This window comes from Callorhinus ursinus, unplaced genomic scaffold (assembly GCF_003265705.2).
Source record: "Callorhinus ursinus isolate GAN/ISIS: 27379988/994484 unplaced genomic scaffold, GSC_fseal_2.0 scaffold9, whole genome shotgun sequence".
Lineage (NCBI taxonomy): Eukaryota > Metazoa > Chordata > Mammalia > Carnivora > Otariidae > Callorhinus > Callorhinus ursinus.
The window spans coordinates 4,990,990-5,014,820 of NW_027397071.1; the positions used below are offsets into that span (position 1 = coordinate 4,990,990).

Genomic DNA, 23,831 nt, shown 5'->3' on the forward strand with positions numbered 1-23,831 from the left:
AAACAAAGCAATAAGAATAAGGGCTATTTCAGCAAGAAAAAAGGTTACGAAAATAAGGCAAACCTTCTGTTTGTATTCTATTAAATACAACAAGGGATGAACAAAGATGAAGACAAATGAGGACGATCTGAAGCACGGTTTGATGATTTATCTGCCAAATACAACTTGTGTTCCATTATGTTACTCACATGCATCCCTCTGGCAGACTAAGAGAATGTGCTGGAATCTTAAAACCAGGAAAGAAAAAATAAGGGCTAGAACTGTTCTAGGTCTGTGGAGATGAAGAAAAAGGGAATGATTCAAAAGACAAAGTTACATTAGGTACATTTTATGAGCTAGATATTAAAAGTTAGAAACAATAGCACTGGATAACCAATTAGAAGAGAAAGATAAGGGAGAAAAAGAGAGAAAAGAATATCATCCAAGATTCCGATTTTGAGAATTATACTTTTAACCAAAGAAGGAAATAAGCTAATGCTGATCACTTATGTCATTGTTAACACTGCTCTTCTACATAAAATGCTTTCCACATTCCACCATTCTCTACAACTACCCAAAGCCTCTTTATACCTTAAAGTCTACCTTTAAAATCTACCTCTTCTATAAAGTCTTTTCCAATTCTGCAGTCTACACTGATACCTTTGGCTTCCTCTTGTCATCAGCATTAACACATCTCCATCAGCAACAAATCTGTGAGAATTCACCCCAAATACATAAATATGTATAAAACACAAATACATATTTATATATCATATACAATTTTAAAATAGAAATACATGTATTGTGATATTCATTATAAAACATATGAAAAGCATAAAATAAATAGAAGGTCCAATATTCCCTTCTCTTATCCTAACAGAATTCTTGCTCATTACCTCATTTTGGCAACACTGTTCTAATGATTTTATGTATTCAAATTTCCCCTCCAATATAGAGATTTCTCAAGACCATGGTACTTTACATCTTGTGTATGTTCCCACAGCACCTAAGATAATGCTAAGAAACACACATAGAACTGCTTCACAGTTCTAGAAGAATTCTTTATCCAAACTTCTCTTAATATATTGTTCTGAGATTAGAAGGAAAGATGGCGGAGGAGTAGGGGACCCTATTTCAACTGGTCCCCGGAATTGAGCTGGATATCTACCAGACCACTCTGAGCACCCACGAAACCAGCCTGAGATGTAAGAAGATCTGGACCTCTACAAACAGAATATTGCAGGCAGTTGGTTTTGAGGTACGAAGCAGGGAACCCTGATTCCGTGGGCAGATATCGGAGGATAAATGGCAGTGGGAGGGTGCCTGGCCATGGGGATCCTACACTGCCAGTGAGCGACAGCCTTGCTCGCTGGGGAGGGGGCAGAGACTTGCAGACCGGTAGCGGCGGGGAAAGGACTTTAGGGCAGCCCCTGGGGTGGCAACCTGGAGCGGAGCAGCAGGGTCGCATGGCGAACTGGGAGCGGCTGGTGGTTTTAGAAGCACAAAGGGCAGAGACGTGCTCCGATCTGGAGGCAGGACTGGGAGCACTGCAGAGGGGCGCACAACCCAGGCCACTGCAGTTTATAGCAGCACGGACAGAAACGGAGACGGTGTGGCCTGGAGAGCTCACTGAAGACCAGATTGCAGTCTCTCTGCTCTGAGGCAGAGGGTTGGAAACGGTCTCTTCTGCTCTGACTCGCGGAAGAGACACAGAAAGCCGCCAGAGAAAGCCACCAGAGAACAAAAGCCCCCAAAACTGATTCCCGCTGAGCCCATCCCCTGCCACAGGGGAGCAGGGCAACTCTGCCCAAACAGGGTTGCCTGAGTAACAGCGTGGGCAGGCCCCTCCCACAGAAGACAGGCTGGGAAAACAAGAGGCCAGCAACCCTAAGGTCCCTAGAAAACAGGTGCATCTTGCTTGGGTTCTGGTCAATAATTTGGACTCTATACATTCCCTCAAACACCCATCAACAGAATGACTAGGAGGAGGAACCGCCAAAATAGAAAAGACTCAGAGATCATGACTTATGCTGCAGATTTACAAATGGATGCAGATATAACCAGGATGTCGGAGATGGAATTCAGGCTAGCAATTGTGAAGACAATGGCTAGAATGGAGAAATCAATTAATGGCAACATAGAGTCTCTAAGGGCAGAAATGAAAGCTGAATTGGCAGAACTTAAAAATGCTATCAATGAGATCCAATCCAATCCAGATAATCTAACAGCTAGGGTAACTGAGGCAGAAGAACAAATAAGCGACCTGGAAGACAATATAATAGATAAAAAGGGAAAAGAGAGGCCAGGGGAAAACAACTCAAAATCCAAGAAAATAGAATCAGAGAAATAAGTGACACCATGAAGCGTTCCAATGTCAGAATAATTGGAATCCCGAAGGGGGTGGAGAGAGAGAGAGGACTAAAAGATGTTTTTGAGCAAATCATAGCTGAGAACTTCCCTAATCTGGTGAATGAAACAAACATTCGCGTCCTAGAGGCAGACAAGACCCCTCCCAAGATCAAGGAAAACAGGCCAACACCCCGGCATGTAATGGTAAAACTTGCAAATCTTAAAACCAAGGAAACCATCTTAAGGGCAGTTAGGGGGAAGAGATTCCTTACGTACAGAGGGAGGAACATCAGAATAACGTCAGATCTATCCACAGAGACCTGGCAAGCCAGAAAGGCCTGGCAAGACATATTCAGGGTACTAAATGAGAAGAAGATGCAGCCAACAATACTTTATCCGGCAAGGCTGTCATTTAGAATGGATGGAAAGATGCAGAGCTTCCACGACCGGCAGAAACTGAAAGAATATGTGACCACTAAGCCGGCCCTGCAAGAAATATTAAGGGGGGTTCTATAAAAGGAGAAAGGCCCCAAGAGTCATATACAACAGAAATTGACAGGGATAATCTATAAAAACAACGCCTTCACAGGCAACATGATGACGATTAATTCCTATCTTTCAATAATCACTCTCAACATGAATGGCCTAAATGCTCCCATAAAATGGCACAGGGTTGCAGATTGGATAAAAAGACAGGACCCATCCCTATGCTGCCTACAAGAGACCCATTTTGAACCTAAAGATACATCCAGACTGAAAGTGAAGGGATGGAGATCCATCTTCCATGCCAGCAGACCTCAAAAGAAAGCTAAGGTAGCAATTCTTATATCAGACAAATTAGATTTTTAAACTAAAGTCTGTAATTAGAGACACAGAAGGACACTATATCATTCTTAAAGGGTGGTGTTGGACACCAACAAGAAGATCTAACAATTGTAAATATCTGTGCCAACATGGGAGCAGCCATCTACATAAGCCAACTGTTAACCAAAATAGTCATACTGATAACAATACGTTAATTGTAGGAGACCTCATTACTCCACTCTCAGCAATAGACAGATCATCTAAGCAGAAAATCAACAAGGAAACAAGAGCTTTGAATGATACACTGGATCAGATGGACCTCCTAGATATTTACAGAACATTCCACCCTAAAACAACAGAATACTCATTCTTCTCGAGCGCACATGGAACTTTCTCCAGAATAGACCACATACTGGGTCACAAATCAGGTCTCAACCAATACCAAAAGATTGAGATTATTCCTTGCATATTCTCAGACCACAATGTTTTAAAATTGGAACTCAATCATAAGAAAAAATTTGGCATAAATTCAAACACTTGGAAGCTAAAGACCACTCTGCTCAAGAATGTTTGGGTCAACCAGGAAATCAAAGAAGAACTTAAACAATTCATGGAAATCAATGAGAACGAAAACACATCAGTCCAAAACCTATGGGATACTGCAAAGGCAATCCTAAGGGGGAAATACATAGCCATCCAAGCCTCACTCAAAAAAATAGAAAAATCCCGATTTCACCAACTAACTCCACACCTTAAAGAACTAGAGAAAAAGCAACAAACAATGCCTAAGTCACGCATTAGAAGAGAAATAATTAAAATTAGAGCAGAGATCAATGAATTAGAAACCAGAAACACAGTAGATCAGATCAATGAAACTAGAAGTTGGTTCTTTGAAAGAATAAATAAGATCGATAAACCACTTGCCAGACTGATCCAAAAGAAAAGAGAAAGGACCCAAATTAATAAAATTATGAAAGGGGAGAGATCACGACTAACACGAAGGAAATAGAAACAATTATTAGAAATTACTATCAACAACTATATGCCAATAAACTGAGCAATCTGGATGAAATGGAGGCCTTCCTGGAAACCTATAAGCTGCCAAGACTGAAACAGGAAGAAATTGACAACCTGAATAGGCCAATAACCACTAATGAGATTGAAGCAGTGATCAAAAACCTCCCAAAAAATAAGACTCCAGGGCCTGATGGAGTCCCTGGGAAATTCTACCAAACATTCAAAGAAGAAATAATACCTATTCTACTGAAGCTGTTTCAAAAAATAGAAACAGAAGGAAAACTTCCAAACTCATTCTAGGAGGCCAGCATTACCTTAATCCCCAAACTAGGCAAAGACCCCATCAAAAAGGAGAATTTCAGACCAATAACCCTGATGAATATGGATTCCAAAATCCTCAACAAAAATCCTAGCTAATAGGATCCAACAATACTTAAAAGGATCATCCACCACGACCAAGTGGGATTTATCCCCAGGATGCAAGGGTGGTTCAACATTCGCAAATCAATCAATGTGATAGAATACGTTAATAAGAGGAGGGAGAAGAACCATATGGTCCTCTCAATTCATGCAGAAAAAGCATTTGACAAAATACAACATCCTTTCCTGATTAAAACTCTTCAGAGTATAGGGATAGAGGGAACATTCCTCAAGTTCATAAAATCCATCTATGAAAAACCCACAGCGAATATCATCTTCAATGGGGAAAAGCTGAGAGCCTCTTCCTTAAGATCAGGAACAGGTCAAGGATGCCCACTCTCGCCACTATTGTTCAACATAATACTAGAAGTCCTAGCAACAGCAATCAGACAACAAAAAGAAATAAAAGTATTCAAATTGGCAAAGAAGAAGTCAAACTCACTCTTTTCACAGACGACATGATACTTTATGTGGAAAACCCAAAAGACTCGACCCCCAAATTACTAGAACTCATACATCAATTCAGTAATGTGGCGGGATACAAAATCAATGCACAGAAATCAGTTGCTTTCTTATACACTAACAATGCAACTGTAGAAAGAGAAATTAGAGAAACGATTCCATTTACAATAGCACCAAAAACCATAAGATACCTCAGAATAAACCTAACCAAAGAGGTAAAGGATCTATACTCTAGGAACTACAGAACACTCATGAAAGAAATTGAAGAAGACACAAAAAGATGGAAAAATATTCCATGCTCATGGATTGGAAGAATAAGCATTGTTAAAATGTCTATGCTACCCAGAGCAATCTATACCTTCAATGCCATCCCGATCAAAATTCCAATGACATTTTTCAAAGTGCTGGAACACACAATCCTAAAATTTGTATGGAATCAAAAAGACCCCGAATGGCCAAGAAAATGTTGAAAAAGAAAAACAAAGCTGGTGGCATCATGTTGCCCGATTTCAAGCTATATTACAAAGCTGTGATCACCAAGACAGCATGGTACTGGCACAAAAACAGACATATAGACCAATGGAATAGAATAGAGAACCCAGATATGGACCCTCAACTCTATGGTCAAATAATCTTTGACAAAGCAGGAAAAAGCATGCAATGGAAAAAAGACAGTCTCTTCAATAAATGGTGCTGGGAAAATTGGACAGCCACATGCAGAAGAATGAAACTCGACCATTCACTAACACCATTCACAAAGATAAACTCAAAGTGGATGAAAGACCTCAATGTGAGACAGGAATCCATCAAAATCCTAGAGGAGAACATAGGCAGTAACCTCTTTGACATCGCCCACAGCAACTTCTTTCAAGATACATCTCCAACCAAAAACTAATGATGTAATATATGGTGATTAACATAACAATAAAAAAAGAAAAAAAAAAGAAAAAAAGATACATCTCCAAAGGCTAGTGAAACAAAAGCAAAAATGAACTTTTCGTACTTCATCAAGATAAAAAGCTTCTGCACAGCAAAGGAAACAGTCAACAAAACTAAGAGGCAACCCACAGAATGGGAGAAGATATTTGCAAATGACACTACAGATAAAGGGCTGGTATCCAAGATCTATAAAGAACTTCTCAAACTCAACACCCAAAAAACAAATAATCAAGTCAAAAAGTGGGCAGAAGATATGAAAAGACACTTCTCTGAAGACATATAAATGGCTAACAAACACATGAAAAAATGTTCATCATCATTAGCCATCAGGAAAATTCAAATCAAAACCACACTGAGATACCACCTTACACCAATTAGAATGGCAAAAATGGACAGAAAAAGAAACAACAAATGTTGGAGAGGTTGTGGAGAAAGGGGAACCCTCTTACACTGTTGGTGGGAATGCAAGTTGGTACAGCCACTTTGGAAAACAGTGTGGAGGTGCCTCAAAAATTTAAAAATAGAGCTACCCTATGACCCAGCAATTGCACTCCTGGGTATTTACCCCAAAGACAAAGATGTAGTGAAAAGAAGGGCCATATGCACCACAATGTTCATAGCAGCAATGTCCGCAATAGCCAAACTGTGGAAAGAGGCGAGATGCCCTTCAACACATGAATGGATAAAGAAGATGTGGTCCATCTATACAGTGGAATATTACTCAGCCATCAGAAAGGATGAATACCCAACTTTTACATCAACATGGATGGGACTGGAGATTATGCTAAATGGAATAAGTCAAGCAGAGAAAGTCAATTATCATACGGTTTCACTTAGTTGTGGAACATAAGGAATAGCATGGAGGACATTAGGAGAAGGAAGGGAAAAATGAAGAGGGGGAAATCGGAGGGAGAGATGAACCATGAGAGACTATGGACTCTGAGAAACAAACAGGGTTCTAGAGGGGAGGGGGGATTGGTTAGCCCGGTTATGGGTATTAAGGAGGGCACGTACTGCATAGAGCACTGGGTGTTAAAAGAAAACAATGGATCGTGGATCACCACAACAAAAACTAATGATGCATTGTATGGTGACTAACATAATAAAATTAAAATATATATATATTGCTCTGAGAAAAATCACCTTATGCATTTGATTTGTTAATTTGAAATTAAGTGTCTCTTATTGTCAGATCAGAGTGAATTATTACAAATAAATATCCATTAAAGATATTTTAAGTTATTCCTTAATATACAACATTCAATTGAAGGAAGATTTAAAAATCAGATGAAAAATGCATTTACAATCATTCTAATAGAAAATAACACCAAAGAAATTATTTATAATTGACTAGTACAATTTTGGATGCTCCAAGATTGGTCTAGCCTATAGTAGGAAATTAGGCATTGCCAAAGGAAAAGCATAAATAAGTTTCAAAAGTTCAACCAAACATCCTAGCAAGACAAAATTTCTTGCAGTTATTTTAATTATACAAGCATCCAGAGCTAATAATAAAGCTAACAGAAAGTTGTATAGATAGTCTAGAAAAAAACCTGCCAATTCATGAGTTATTTTAATTTATAAAAATAATTCTTTTCAGGGCACCTGGGTGGCTCAGCTGGTTAAGCATCTAACTCTTGATTTCAGCTCAGGTTATGATCAAGCCTCATGTCAGGCTCATGCTCTGGGGGAGTCTGCTTGAGATTACCTCTCCCTCTGCCTCCTCCATCCCCGCTCTTGCACATGCTCTCTCACTCCCTCTCTTTAAAAATAAAATATAATACATATTTTTAAAATAATACTTTTCACCAAAATAAAAAAAAATGTTTTTCTATCTTTGTAATTCTCCATATCTGTACATATCTGTAAATATGAAACATAGGAGTTATTAAGATTAGCTAATTAAAGGGTCATAAATTCACAAAATAACTACAGAATTTCTCTCTTTTGGCCATGAAATCTGTTGAATATTAACAATACCATATGACAAAACAGGATAGCATTTTACTATAAGTAGTTCATAATCTAACATGACAAATCAAGAAAATTTCAAAACTCAATTAAAATATAAGACATTTTCCACTAAGAATTATTAAGGCCTCTAACTCCTAAAATAAGAAAAACAGACTACAAACACCTCTTAGGCTCCTTACACATCTAGGTATCTATGAATTGCATAATGGAACTGAAGTCTTTCTTAAGGTTTAAATTTTCTGTCTTTGAAAAGTCAAAATAAAAATTACAAAATAATCATTATTGATAAATTACAGAGGAGAAACTATATTTCATTCTGAAATAGTTGATGGTTTTATAATTGGCTAATATTATCATGTACACACGTTATTCTCTAAATCTTACCCAGTTCACTTGATTTCTTCTGAAGCTCCATGGTGAGTATTTTCAATTGATCATCACTTTTTTCCAATCTTGTAAAATATATTAGTTTACAATGTAAAACATTATTTTAATCAGAATTCATCTAGTAACTAAAATTGGTGCAATTTAACAATATATATTTACTCAATTGTGAAACATTTTTTTTGAGTACCTACCATGCCATATAGCATAACACTTCAAAATAAGATACTGTTAATACATAGTTTTATATTAATTACATCTGCACAAAAACCTTAAAGCTTATGGTGACAACTTATCTCTTAGCTACTGATGATAATCAAATTAATGCATTCTAGAACTTTGAAAGAGATTGAATATGTAACTATTATTACATCGAATTCTGCCTTAAGAGCAATATAAATGTGAGAATTGTACAATTCACTTAATTCCTCCAGCGTTCTGCTTCCTCATCTCTAAAACTGAGGTAACTGGAATAGATGATATTTAAGGTCACTTAGAGTTTCAAAATTTGAAAATTGCTTAGATAGATCAACCAAGAATACCTAAGATGAGCTGAGTTTTTAGAAAAGCTAGCTTTTCTTCCTCCACCACACATAAGCAGTAGAAAGAAATACTGGTCATGACTTCACAGAAAAGCTTGTTCCTCTCTTTCATTCTACCAGACTTAATTAACCCTAATGCTAATGGGACAAAAATAATCACTTAGGCCTCATAACACAGCTTTATAAATGCAAATATAAAAAAAGTGAAAGCAGAGGAAGTTTTTAATTCAAGTTTTAGACAAGCTGATCTAGAAATGCAAGTGAATATTTTATAGTTACTCATATTCATTAATTCACTAATTTAATAAAAGTGCTTGAATACCTACCTACTCTGTTCCAGGCTAGTTACTAATTTTATATATCAGAAAGGTTACAAACCCCACTAAAACAAACCCACACCCTAGGAAGTTATTTCTATGAAGCTAATAATAATCCACAGTTTAATTAAATATGTCCTATCACTGCATCAGCATTTATGAGCTTGTCTATATAGTTTGTCTCTGTGACAAAGTATGCATGGGAACTATCCTAGAGAATACATGCTATATTTTCTCAGGATGCCTGCTTACCTAATACAAACTTTCAAAACATATTCCTACTTTTTACATTAAAAAAGAGACTTGGGGGTCGCCTGGGTGGCTCAGTCAGTTAAGCGTCTGCCTTCAGCGTGGGTCATGTTCTCAGGGTCCTGGGATCGAGCCCCACTTCGGGCTTCCTGCTCTGCAGGGAGTCTGCTTCTCCCTCTCCCTCTACCCCTCTCCCCACAAGCTCACTCTTTCTCTCTCAAATAAAATCTTCAAAAAAAATAGAGAGGGACTTGGTTACAGATGTTCTAGGAAGTCAGTTGACAATGAAGAGAAAATGCAATGAATATTGCAAATAAGTTGTTTTTATTCAGGTAAAAAGTATTTTTACCTTTGCTGTTCTGTTGTCAATAATTCTTTCAAGTTGCAGATAGAAGTTTTAAGTTCAGTAACCACAAAAGAATGAGCAGTTTTAGCTTTATTAAATTCTTCCATTTGAGCTTCTTTTTCTGCAGTGAGCTGACAGATTTTTTTTGTTGCTACCTGTAAATCTTCCTCTAAAGTCTTTTGAGTACTCTAAATGAAATAAAGTACAAAACAAATGATATAATCCAAGAGCCTTAAGAAAAAAAAAAACACAACTTATCTGCTTCTGTAATTTGCTGTCTCTCCCTCTCTCCTTATTCTATCACTCCACCCCCCCACCCCACCCCCTGGCCAATCCAGAATGCCCATTCAATACTCCTATTTCAATTCACCATTCTCCCAAAGCCAATCTATAGTCCCAACCTCCCAATGGAGTCTTCCTTGCCCATAGTGGTCTTTCAATTTTTAGAACTACTGTAGTAATTTTTGCCTGAATCTCTGTTGGTACCTAGCATGATCTTGTATTTTAGTTATACTTAGGACATGTTTTTATCCAATGTTTTTAATTAAACTATAAGCATTTTGTATATTGGGATTTTATCTTCTCTATTTGAAGTTCTGGGTCCTTGTACATAGTATTAGCATTCAGTAAATCTCTCTTGATTCATAATGTGAGGCTTATCACACAACTAATCGGTTTTCATATCATACCACACTTCTTTGCAAAGACATTTTAATATCTTCTAGTTCTGATGTCAAACGATCCTGCTTCTCATGTGATTCTTTTAAGTTTTCATTCTGTAATTCTAAAAAGGAGAGTTGTAGATTGGTAGTACTTAATAAAAAATACATACCAAGAAAGCAAATTATTTGTTACAATTACTTTTTTTCTCCATGAGATACTCTAAAATGAGTATAATTATGCAAATATAGACGCACTGATATTGGTTATCTTCTACTTTTATTGACTTTTCAAGATTATTATCTCCCCAGCACTCGACAGTGAATATATGAGGATTTTGGGTACTACATTTTTAATAATAGCTAAACATTGGAAACAATCGAAATATTCAACAGGAGATAAATTACAATGGTACATACACACAACAGCATACCACGTAGCCACTATAAATGATAGACTTTATTAATCACTGATTTGGATATTTATTCACAAAACATCACATAATAAAAAGGGCAAGTTTAAATGGTATTTATATAAACAGTGCATGTGAAAGGAAACAATACGCACACAAAAATATTACAAGTAATTTATCTCCTAATGGTGAAATTATTCCATATTTTATTTTCATCATTGCCCATCTTGAGTTTCAGATTTTTCTAGAATCATGATCTCAGACTTGTGAGATCAAGCCTGGCATTGGGCTCCATACCCAGTGCAGAGTCTGCTTGAGATTCTCTCTCCCTCTCCCTTTGCCCCTCCTGCTCATTTTCTCTCTCCCGCTTTTTCTCAAATAAATAAGTCTTTAAATAAAATATTATATTCATATGCTGAAATATTATGGAAAAAAGCTTTTGAATCTATAGCTAATTTATTAAATACTAAGTGTTAGGTACTAGTCTATGTGCTTTATGTGTATATGTGCATTCACTTTTAAACATTATAAAAACAGTAGGACAAAAAAAGAAGTTCATGCTCTCTTTCCTGGGTTCAAATTATTCTATGTCCTCTTACTAGCTACCTAACCTTGGGCATGATACTTAACCAGTATTCACTTTTCTCAACTGGAAAAAGAGAATAATGATAGCTACTCATATCTTGAAGGATTGCTATTAGGATCAAACAAAATAATGCAACTTAAAATGTTTAATGACAGTGTTAGTATATAGTCAATAAATGTTAAAGATTATTATGACAATGATAATGATGGTGTATACTAGAAATTGGATCTTAAAATTCATGGTATTTACAATGTAATTGGGCAAGCAGACAAATAATCAATGATAAGTGATGACGGGCACTTACTCAGAAATTCTGGAAATATAGAGAGGGGCACCGAAGCCAAAAAGGGTCAATAGAAGTCAGAGGTAAGGAGAGACAGACATGGAGAGGGAAAGTTCAAGGAAGGCTTCCAGAAAGTGTCAGCTCATTTCGAATATTTGAAAGCCAGTAAGAATTAACAAGAGTAAGTGGGAGTTGGGAGAAAAAAAGAATATCACAGGTGAAAGAGCATGTACAAAGACAAAAATGGAGGAGACAAGATGACATTCTGGGCTCTAAAGGAAATTTATTTCAGTAGCATGAAACTTAAAGTATGAGGGAGGAATCAAAGCAGATATGACTGGAAAGATAATAAGGACAAGATCATAACAGGATTTATATGACTTGCTAAAAGTATATGGCTCATAAGTCATAAAGACCATGAAAAATGATGAAGATGTTAAGCAACAAAATGATGTTTCAGGTTTATATTTTTAAAAGTTCCATTCTGAAAATCCGTGCAGAAATGAAAGGGTAAGTGGTCCACCTCTACTGTCAAATGCTCTACCACTGAGCTCCAGACTCTCAGCCAGGAGTCTGCTTGAGATCCCCCCTTCCTCCCCCCCACTCCTCCCCCTGCTCATGCTCTCACTAAAATAAATAAAATTTTTTTAAAAAAATTATATGCTCTCTACCATATGATCCAGCAATTGCACTACTGGGTATTTACCCCAAAGATACAAATGTAGGGACCCGAAGGGGTACGTGCACCCCAATGTTTATAGCAGCAATGTCCACAATAGCCAAACTGTGGAAAGAGCCAAGATGTCCATTGACAGATGAATGGATAAAGAAGATGTGGTATATATACACAATGGAATATTATGCAGCCATCAAAAGGAATGAGATCTTGCCATTTGCAACGACGTGGATGGAACTGGAGGGTGTTATGCTTAGTGAAATAAGTCAATCAGAGAAACACATGTATCATATGACCTCACTGATATGAGGAATTCTTAATCTCAGGAAACAAACTGAGTGTTACTGGAGTGGTTGGGGGTGGGAGGGATGGGGTGACTGGGTGATAGACATTGGGAAGGGTATGTGCTACCGTGAGCACTGTGAATTGTGCAAGACTGTTGAATCACAGATCTGTACTTCTAAAACAAATAACACAACATATTTTAAGAAAAAAGAAAAAGAAGAAGATAACAGGAGAGAAAGAATGAAGGGGAGTAAGTCGGAGGGAGAGACGAACCATGAGAGATGATGGACTCTGAAAAACAAACTAAGGGTTCTAGAGGGGAGGAGGGTAGGGGGATGGGCTAGCCTGGTGATGGGTATTAAAGAGGGCACATTCTGCATGGAGCACTGGGTGTTATGAACAAACAATGAATCATGGAACACTACATCAAAAACTAATAATGTAATATATGGTGATTAACATAACAATAAAAAATTTTTTAAAAAATTATATGCTCTCTATAAGAGACTAACTTTAGAACTAAAGACACATACAGACTAAAAGTAAAGGGATGGAAGCATGTGTCATGCAAATGGAAGTGAAAAAATAAAAATAAAAAAAAAAAAGCCTGGGTAGCAATACATATATCAGACAAAACAGACTTCAAAACAAAGACTATGGCAAAAAAACAAAGGACACTTGTGATGAGCACTGGGTGTTGTATGTGATGAAGCACTAAATTCTACACCTCAAACTATTACACTTTATTTTAACTAACTTGAATTTAAATAAAAATTTGGAGAATTCAAAAGAAAAAAAGGACAATACATAATAATAAAGGGATTAATCTAACATGACAATAGAGTAATTGAAAATTTCTGCACACCCAACATAAGAGAACCTAAATACGAAAAGCAAAGACTAACAGACATAAAGGTAGAAACTGACAGTAATATAACATTAGGGGCTTTAACACCTCACTTACATCAGTGGAGAGATCACACAGACAGAAAATCAATGAGGAAAGAGTGGCTTTGAATGAATATTAGATCAGTGTACCTAACAGGCATACACAGAACATTCCATCCAAAAACAGCAGAGTTCACATTTTTTTCAAGTGCACATGGAACATTCTCCAGGACAGATCACATGGTAGGCCACAAAACAATTTTCAATAAATTTAAGAAGACTGAAATCATATCAATCATCTTTTCTGAACACAATGATATGAAACTAGCAATTACAAGGAAAAACATCTGGAAAGAACACAAAAACAGTGAAACTAATAAGTTACATGCTACCAAACAATAAATTGATTAATAAAGAAATCAAAGGAGGGCGCCTGGGTGGCTCAGTCATTAAGTGTCTGCCTTCGGCTCAGGTCATGATCCCAGGGTCCTGGGATCGAGCCCCGCATCGGGCTCCCTGCTCCGCAGGAAGCCTGCTTCTCCCTCTAACAGTCCCCCTGCTTGTGTTCCCTCTCTCGCTGTGTCTCTCTTTGTCAAAAAATAAATAAAATCTTAAAAAAAAAAAAGAAATCAAAGGAAAAATAAAAAAAACAAAGAGTAAATCAAAAAATACATAATGAAAATGAAAACACAACAGTCCAGGAAGTTGAGGGAAGATGGCAGAAGAGTAGGGAACCCTTGTTTCATCTGGTCCCTTGAATTCAGCTAAATCTCTATCAAATCATTCTGAACACCTGTGAATTCAACCTGAGATCTAAGAAAAGAATCACTGTAATTCTACAAATAAAAAAGCAACTTTTTGAAAGGTAGGAGGTACAGAGAAGTGAATCTGTAGGGATATATCGGAAGATAAACTGGGGGGTTGGGAGCCTTGGTAATCTGACTACCAGAAAGTGATATAACAGCAGGGCACAAAATCGGAACTCTTAGAAGTCTGCTCTGGTGAGGGACATCCCTGCCTGAAAGGTGCTCAGGTGGTGAAGCAGGACAGAATCCTAGGTAGGACAGTGTGGTCTCAGGACCCCAGGGTCACAAAAAGAGCAGGGGTGCCTGAGTGCAGCAGAGTTCCCAAGCACTGGAGCAGGAAGCTGGCTACAATCAGTGAGCCCAGGAGTGGGCTCTCAGCTCAGTGCTGCCATAAACCACAAACCCCAGCACAAGTGGGCCACCATTCTCCAAGCAGGGAGACCCAGCAAGCAGCAGAACCACAGGGAGATCCTCCTCCCTCCCCCAGGGAGGAGCGACTGGGGTGCGCACTGCAGGAGTCTGCAGAGTTTGGGCTCACAGAAAAGTGATTGCTTTTCCCTGAGGGTGCACTGAAGAGTGGGGTCGGGATCTTTCAGCTCCAGGGCTGGAGATCAGGATGCCGCCATTTTTACTTTCATCCTCTAAAGTGGCACAGGAAGCCTTCAGGGAATAAAAGCCACATAGAGCAACGTGAAGCAGCTTACCCTGAGCCCCACCTCCTGGCAAGGACAGTGCAACTCCGCCCAGGCACAGACACCTGAGAATCAGTGCAACAGGCCCCTCCCCAAGAAGGCCAGCAGGAACATCAGGCTAATACCAAGTTTACAGATCACACAGAACTGAAAAACTCCAGCACAAGGGGAAAATAGTATATAGAATTTGAGTTTTTTTCTCATGATTCTTTAGTCTTTCAGTTTAATTTTTTTTCTGTTTTTCCTTTTCAGCTAGTTTATTTTATCAACTCTTTTTAAGTCTTTTTTTAATTTTCATTTTTACATTTATATTTTATAAATATATTCATTTTTGGCTTCTTTCACTGTATCCAATTTTATTTTTGTACATATATATACACAAGTTTTTCTTTCTTTACAATTTTGGGATCTAGTGTCTTCTAACAAACAAACCAAAACGCACCCAGAACCAAGTGTATCATCCTGTTCTGTCCACCTGTTAGATTATATTCTTTTTTCCCTTTTTTTTCTTTTTTGGTTTCTGATCTCTTCTGATTTGTCTACTGTATATTTTGCTGGGGCTGTGGTGATATTTTTTATTTTGTTCTCTCATTCCTCTATTCTTCTTTGGACAAAATGACTAGAAAAAGAAATTCATAACAGAAGAAAGAACCAGAGATAATACCCTCTCCCATAGATTTAATCAACGTGGATATAAGTAAGATACTGGACCTAGAATTCAGAATAACGATTATGAAGATGCTAGCCAGGGTTGAAAAAAGCAAAAAAGACACTAGAGAATCCCTTAGTGCAGAAATAAAATCTTATCAGGCCAAAATTAAAAATGCTTTAAGTGAGATGCAGTCTAAAATGGATGCTCTAACAGCTAGGCAGAAGAGTCAGTGACATAGAAAACAAAATGATGGAAAGGAAGCTGAGGAAAAGAGGGAAAAACAACAACTGGATAATGAGGGGAGGCTTCTAGAAATCAGTGATACCATAAAGCAAAACAATAGTAGAATAATTGGGGTCCCAAAGGAAGAGGAAAGAGAAAGAGTGACAGAAAATATATGTGAGCAAATCATAGCTAAGAACTTCCCTAATCCAGGGAAGGAAACAGGCATTCAAGTCCAGGTGGCACAGAGAACCCCCATCAAAATCAATAAAAATAGATCAACACCCCAACATATAACAGTGAAGCCTGCAAATTTCAGAGTTTAAGAGAAAATCCTGAAACCAGCTAGAGACAAGAGGTGGTTAACCTACAAGTGTAGAAACATTAGACTGGCAGCAGACCTATTCACAGAGACCTGGAAGGCCAGAAAGGACTGGCATGATATATTCAGAGTATTAAATGAGAAAAACATGCAGCCAAGGCTGTCGTTCAGAATGGAAGGAGAGATAAAAGAGCTTCTAGGACAAACAGAAACTAAAAATATTTGTGATCACTAAACCAGTCCTATGAGAAATATTAAAGGGAATTCTGTAAGTGAAGAGAGAGCCCAAAAGTAACACAGACCAGAAAGGAACAGAAACCATGAGAGACTCTAGACTCTGGGAAACAAACTGAGGGTTACAGAAGCAGAGCGGGGGGAGTTGGGGTACCCAGGAGGGCACCTGTTGTGATGAACACTGGGTGTTATACACAACTAATGAATCGTTGAACACTACACCAAAAACTAATGGAAAAAAGACTGTTTTTCCATTGGATGTTCTTTCTTGCTTTGTCAAAGATTAGTTGACCATAGAGTTGAGGGTTCATTTCTGGGTTCTCTATTCTGTTCTATTGGTCTATGTGTCTGTTTTAGTGTCAGTGCCCTTCAACAAATGGTGCTGGGAAAATTGGACAGCCACATATAGAAAAATGGAACTGAACCATTTTCTTACACCATACAAAGATAAACTCAAAATAGATGAAAGACCTAAATGTGAGACAGGAATCCATCAAAATCCTAGAAGAGAACATAGGCAGCAACCTCTTTGATCTCAGCTGCAACAAATTCTTCCTAGACACATCTCCAAAAGCAAGGGAAACAAAAGCAAAAATGAACTATTGGGACTTCATCAAGATAAAAAGCTTTTGCACAGCAAAGGAAACAGTCAACAAAACTAAAAGGCAGCCTATGGATGGGAGAAAATATTTGCAAATGACATATCATATAAAAGGCTAGTAGCCAAGATCTACAAAGAACTTATCAAATCAACACCCAAAAAACAAATAATCCAGTCAAGAAATGGGCAGAAGACATGAACAGATACTTATTCAGAGAAGACATACAAATGGCCAACAGACACATGAAAAAACGCTCTACGTCACTTGGCATCAGGGAAATACAAATTAAAACCACAATGGGATACCATTCAGAATGAATAAAATCAACAAGTCAGGAAACAACAAATGTTTGTGAGGATGTGGAAAAAGGGGAACCCTCTTACACTGTTGGTGGGAATACAAGCTGGTGCAGCCATTCTGGAAAATAGTATGGAGGTTCCTCAAGAAGCTAAAAATAGAGCTACCCTATGACCCACAAATTGCACTACTAGGTATTTACCCAAAGGACACAAATGTAGTGATCCGAAGGGGCACCCACACCCCAATGTTTATAGCAGCAATGTCCACAATAGCCAAACTGTGGAAAGAGCCAAGATATCCATGGACAGATGAATGGATAAAGAAGAAGTGGTGTGTGTGTATATATATATATATATATATATATATATATATATATATACACACACAATGGAATGTTACTCAGCCATCAGAAAGGATGAAATCTTACCATTTGCATCAACATGGTTGGAACTGGAGGGTGTTATGCTGAATGCAATAAGTCAATCAGAGAAAGACAATTATCATATGCTTTCAGTCATATGAGGAATATAAGAAACAGTGCAGAGGATCAAAAGGGAAGGGAGGGAAAAAAGGAATGGGAAGAAATCAGAGAGGGAAACAAACCATGAGAGACTCATAACTATGAGGAAGAAACAGTTGCTGGAGGGGAGGTGGGTGGAAGGATAGGGTAACTAGGTGACCAGCATTAAGGAAGACATGTGATGAGCACTGGGTGTTCTATGCAAGTGATGAATTACTGAACTCTACATCTGAAACCAATGATGTACTATATGTTGGCTAACTGAAGATAAATTAAAAAAAAAACACACACAACAATCCAAAATCTTTGGGACAAAAGCAGTTCTATGAGGGAAGTTTATAGCAATACAGGCCTACCTCAAGAAACAAACAAACAAACAAACAAAAATCAAGGTGCCTGGGTGGCTCAGTCAGTTGAGCATCCAACTCTTGGTTCCAGCTCCAGTCATGATCTCAGGGTCATGGGATTGAGCCCAGCATTGGGTTCCATTCTCACCATGGAGTCTACTTAGGATTCTCTCTTTCCCTCTTCCTCTGCCCTTACCCCCACTGCACTCTCTCTTTCTAAAATAAATAAATTTTTTTAAAAAATCTCAAATAAACAACCTAACCTAACACCTAAAGGAGCTAGAAAGAAAGTACAAAGCCTACAGCCAGTAGAAGGAAGGATATAATAAAGATTAAAGCAGAAATAATGAAATAGAGCCTTAAAAAAAAAAAAAACAATAGAAATGTCAATGAAACCAAGAGCTAGTTTTTTGAAAAGATATGAAATTGACAAACCTTTACCCTGACTCAAGAAAAAAAGATAGAGGACTCAAATAAAATCAGAAATGAAAGAATAGAAATAACACCATGAAATACAATAGATTATAAGAGAATATTATGAAAAATTATATGCCAACAAATTGGACAACCTAAAAGATGCAGATAAATTCTTTTAAAAAAATCTTCACAGAATTGATCAGGAATAGAAATTTTGAACATACTGAATATTAGCAATGAAATTGAATCAGTAATCAAAAAACTCCCAACAAACAAAAGTCCAGGACCAGATGGCTTCACAGGTGAATCTACCAAACATTTAAAGATCAGTTAATACCTCTTCTCAAACCATTCCAAAAAATAGAAAAGGAAATCTTCAAAATTCATTCTATGAGACCACCAATACCCTGATACTGAAACCTGATAAAGACACCACAAAACAAGATAACTGCAGGCCAATATCTCTGATGAACATAGATGCAAAAATTCTCAAAAAATATTAGCAAACTAAATCTAACAATACCTTTAAAAAGTCATTCACCATGATCAAGTGGGATTTATTCTTGGTATGCAAGAGTGGTTCAATATTCACAAATCAATCAATGTGACTGCACCACATCGATAGGAGAAAGGATAAAAACCATATGATCACTTCAGTAGATGCAGAAAAAGCTTCTGACAAAGTACAAGAGCCATTTATGATAAAAGCCCTCAACACAGTAGGTTTAAAGGGAACATACCTCAACATCATAAAGGCCATATATGAAAAACCCACAGCTTACATCATACTTAAGGGTGAAAACCTGAAATGAAAGCTTTTCCTAGAAGATCAGAAGATAAGGACGTCCACTCACTACTTTTATTCAACATAGTACTAGAAGCCCTAGCCACAGCAAGCAGACAACAAAAAGAAATAAAAAGCTTCCAAATTGGTCAGAAAGAAGCAAAACTTTCACTATTTGCAGATGACGTGATACTATAGATAGAAAAAAACCCTGAAGACTCCACCAAAAAACCACTAGAATGGATAAATTAATTCAGTAAGGTCACAGGATACAAAATACACAGAAATCGGTTTCATTTCTATATACTAATAATAAAGTAGCAGAAAGAGAAATTAAGAAAGCAACCCATTTACAATTGCACCAAAAAGAATAAAATACCAAAGAATAACTTTAACCAAGAAGGGGAAAGATCTGTACTCCAAATCTATAACACACTGACGAAAGATACTGAAGAGGATACAAACAAAAGACATTCCATGCTCCTGGACTAGTAGAACTAATATTGCTAAAACATCCATACTACCCAAAGCAATCTATATAGTCAATGTAATTCCTATCAAAATACCAACAGTATTTTTAACAGAACTAGAACAAAAAATTCTAAAATTTGAATGAAACCACAAAGACCCTGAATAGCCAAAGCAATCTTGAAAAAGAACACAACCCAGATCTCAAGATACACTACAAAACTGTAGTAATCAAAATAGTATGCTACTGGGACAAAAATAGACACATAGATCAATGGAACATAAGAGAACCCAGAAATAAACCCACATATATATAATCAATTAATCTACAACAAAGGAGGCAAGAATATATAATGGGAAAAATCTCTTCAATAAATGGTGCTGGGAAACTGAACATCACACACTGGGAAACTGAACATCAACATTTAAAAGAATGAAACTGGACCACTTTCTTACGCTATACACAAAAATAAATACAAAATGGATTAAAGACTTAAATGTGAGACTTGACACCATAAAACTCCTAAGGGAAAATATAGGCAGTAACCTCTTGGGGTTTGTCCTCAGCAACGTATCTTTTTAATTTATTTTTATTTTTTAAATTAGTTTTGGAGATAGAATTTAGTGATTCATCAGTTGCATATAACACCCAGTGCTCATTACAAGTGACCTCCTTAATGTCCATCCCTTCCCCCAACCCACCCCTCCCCTTCAGCAACCCTCAGTTTCCTAGATTTCAGCGTCTTATGGTTTGCCTCCCTCTCAATTTTCTTCTTCTTTTTCCTTCCTTTCCCCTATGTTCATCTGTTTTATTTCTTAAAGTCCACATAAAAGTGAATTCATATGGTATTTGTCTTTCTCTGACTGACTTATTTCACTTAGCATAATACCGTCTAGTTCCATCCACATTATCTCAGCAACATATTTATGCATATATCTCCTTAGGCAAGGGAAGCAAAAGCAAAAATAAACTATTGGGACTACACCAAAATAAAAAGCTTTTGCACAGCAAAGGAAACCATGAATAAAACAAAAAGGCAACCTACTGAATGGGAGAAGATATCTGCCAATGACATGTCCAGTGAAGGGTTAATATCCAAAATATATAAAGAAGTTAAACAGTTCAATACCAAAATAAATAAACAATCCACTTAAAAAATGAGTAGAGGACCTGGGGCACTTGGGTGGCTCAGTCAGTTGAGCATCTATTAGTTTCAGCTCAGGTTATGATCTCAGGATCCTGAGACTGAGTTCCAAGTTGGGCTCAGTGCTCAGTGTGGAGTCGGCTTAAGACTCTTTCCCTCTCCCTTCCCCTCTGGTCCTCCTCCCCTCACTCATTTTCTCATAAATTAGATAGATAGATAAAGTATTTTTTTAAATGAGCACAGGAGCAGTGTTTATAATAACGCTGCATATTATACTCAGTCATTAAGTATCTGCCTTTGACTCAGGTCATGATCCCAGGGTCCTGGGATCAAGCCCCATGTCGGGCTCCCTGCTCTGCAGGAAGCCTGCTTCTCCCCATCCCGGCCCCCCTGCTTGTGTTCCCTCTTTCACTGTCTTTCTCTGTCAAATAAATAAAATCTTAAAAAGAAAAATGAGCACAGGACCTGAATAGACATTTTTCCAAAAAAGACATACAGACCGACAGACACATGAAAAGATGCTCAACATCACTAATCATCAGGGAAATGCAAATCAAAACCACAATGAGGTATCACCTCACACCTGTCAGAATGGCTAGAATCAAAATGACAACAAATAACAAGTGTTGGCAAGGATATGGAGAAAAGGAAACCCTCATGCACTGTTGCTGAGAATGTAAACTGGTGCAAACACTGGAAAGTAGTATAAATATTCCACCAAAAGTTAAAGACAGCATTACCATAAAATCCAGCAATTCCACTTCTGGATATATACCCGAAGAATACAAAAACACTAATTCAAACATATATGCACCCCTATGTTTATTGCAGCATTGTTTACAATAGCCAAGATATGGAATTAACCCAAGGGACCATCAATAGATGAATGGATAAGGAGGATGTGATATGTGTATGTGTGTGTGTGTGTATAGGAATATTACTCAAGGAATATTACTCAAGGGACCATCAATAGATGAATGGATAAGGAGGATGTGATGTGTGTGTGTGTGTGTGTGTGTGTGTGTGTGTGTGTGTGTGTATAGGAATATTACTCAGCCATACAAAAAAGAATGAGATCTTGCCATGTGTGACAACATGGATGGACCTAGAGGGTATTATACTAAATGAAATAAAGTCAGACACAGAAAGACAAATACCATATGATTTCACACGTATGTGGAATCCAAAATACAAGACAAGCAAACAAAAAACAGACTATTAAATACAGATAACAAACTCAATGGTTGCCAGAGGGGAGGTGGGTGAAATAAATAAAGGGGATTAAGAAGTACAAACTTCCAGTTATAAAACAAGTCATGGAGATGAAAAGAATAGCATAGAAAATATAATCAATCATATTGTAGTAATGTTGTTTGGTGACTACACTTATGGTGAGCACTGAGTAATGTATAAAATTATTGAATCATTATACTGTACATCTGAACTATAACACTGCATATTATACTTTAATAAAAATAAAAACATACAGTATGTACAGAAAGACAGAATTTAATCAGAGAATTAGAATTTGAAAAAATAATAAAATGGCTATTTTAGGAGGAAAAAAATATGATTAATCCAAAATTAAGAATTCCGTAGATGGGTTTAAAAGCAAATTAGACACAGCAGAAGGCAGGATTAGGAAACAGATCGATAGATCTCCAAAATGAAAGAAGAATAAAAGATACACATGGGACACAATAAAAAGTAACTTAAATGAATACATTTCACTGCTTATGAGTCTGCAGAATCACACAGACTTATTGCCAGTAAATTATTTCCAGTTTTATATGATAAGATTAAATATCCATTCATCCTAACAACTATGTACATAGCAATATGCTGGGCCCTGAGTTGCACAGATATTTAATGAGACAGAGTCCCTGCCTGTAAGACACCCATAGTCACAGATGATTAATGACTAAGCCATTCTTAATAAGGAGCTCACTGGAATTTAGGCAAAATATTTGGAGTGGAGGTAAGAGGCTCCTCCTTTTGGGTAGAGGAAGTAGCCAAAAGTATCATGGTGACATAGGAAGAATATAAAATATAGAGGAAGTTAATTTTAGTATATACTAATGATAGTAAGAGAAAATGAGCGACATAGTTTCACAGGAACTAGATAATTATTTGTCATGTGAAAAAGAGAATGTTTTTAAGACAAAAGTGACAAATATCACAAAATCTGTATGTTGTTCTGAAAGGTGCACAGTGTTTCACAAGTGTATTATGCCTTCCAAGTGCCTTAAACAAGTTTGAAAAATATTCAGTAAGATAGTCTAAACATGACATTCAAGATTCTTCATAATCTGATCCAATTGTTCTTTTCCAGTCTCATTTACTGAGTTCTCTAACATAAAAACACACCGATCAGTGTTTCAAATATACCCTAACTTTGACAGTTCTAAGACTTGCACAAGGCATTTCTTCTTGCCTACATCCTCCCTTCCAATTCACTGTCTAGTAAAACTTTAATGATCAAAGGTTTAGTTCAACAAGCAATTTTCCCTAATGCCTTTCCAAATGTCTTGCTCCAGGAATACTCCCTCTTTAGTGTTCCCAGTGTATTCAGTCATTCAGGAAATATTTATTGAGTGTCCTGTGTGCCAGGCACTGTTCTAGGCACTTGGAATGCATCAGTAAACAAAAGAAAAAAGATCCCTGTTTTCTTGGAGCATTTTGTTGAAACCCTGAAGGGGAGAGTATGGAAAAGTGAAAAGAAGAGCACATGTACAATGAAAATCTCCC

General features: G+C 37.2%; 1 protein-coding gene across 10 annotated transcripts in view; it reads right to left on the reverse strand.

The window, feature by feature from the left end:
- SYCP1 (synaptonemal complex protein 1) overlaps positions 1–23,831 on the reverse strand; it is a 131,310-nt gene that overhangs the window by 77,572 nt on the left and 29,907 nt on the right. For all 10 annotated transcript variants that reach the window (XM_073896090.1, XM_073896086.1, XM_073896085.1 and 7 more), the window contains 3 exons: positions 10,472–10,566; positions 9,786–9,970; positions 8,329–8,396 (listed from right to left, as the gene is read on the reverse strand). In XM_073896090.1, coding sequence (XP_073752191.1) covers positions 8,329–8,396; positions 9,786–9,970; positions 10,472–10,566 — 348 coding nt within the window. The remainder of the gene's footprint in view (positions 1–8,328; positions 8,397–9,785; positions 9,971–10,471; positions 10,567–23,831) is intronic.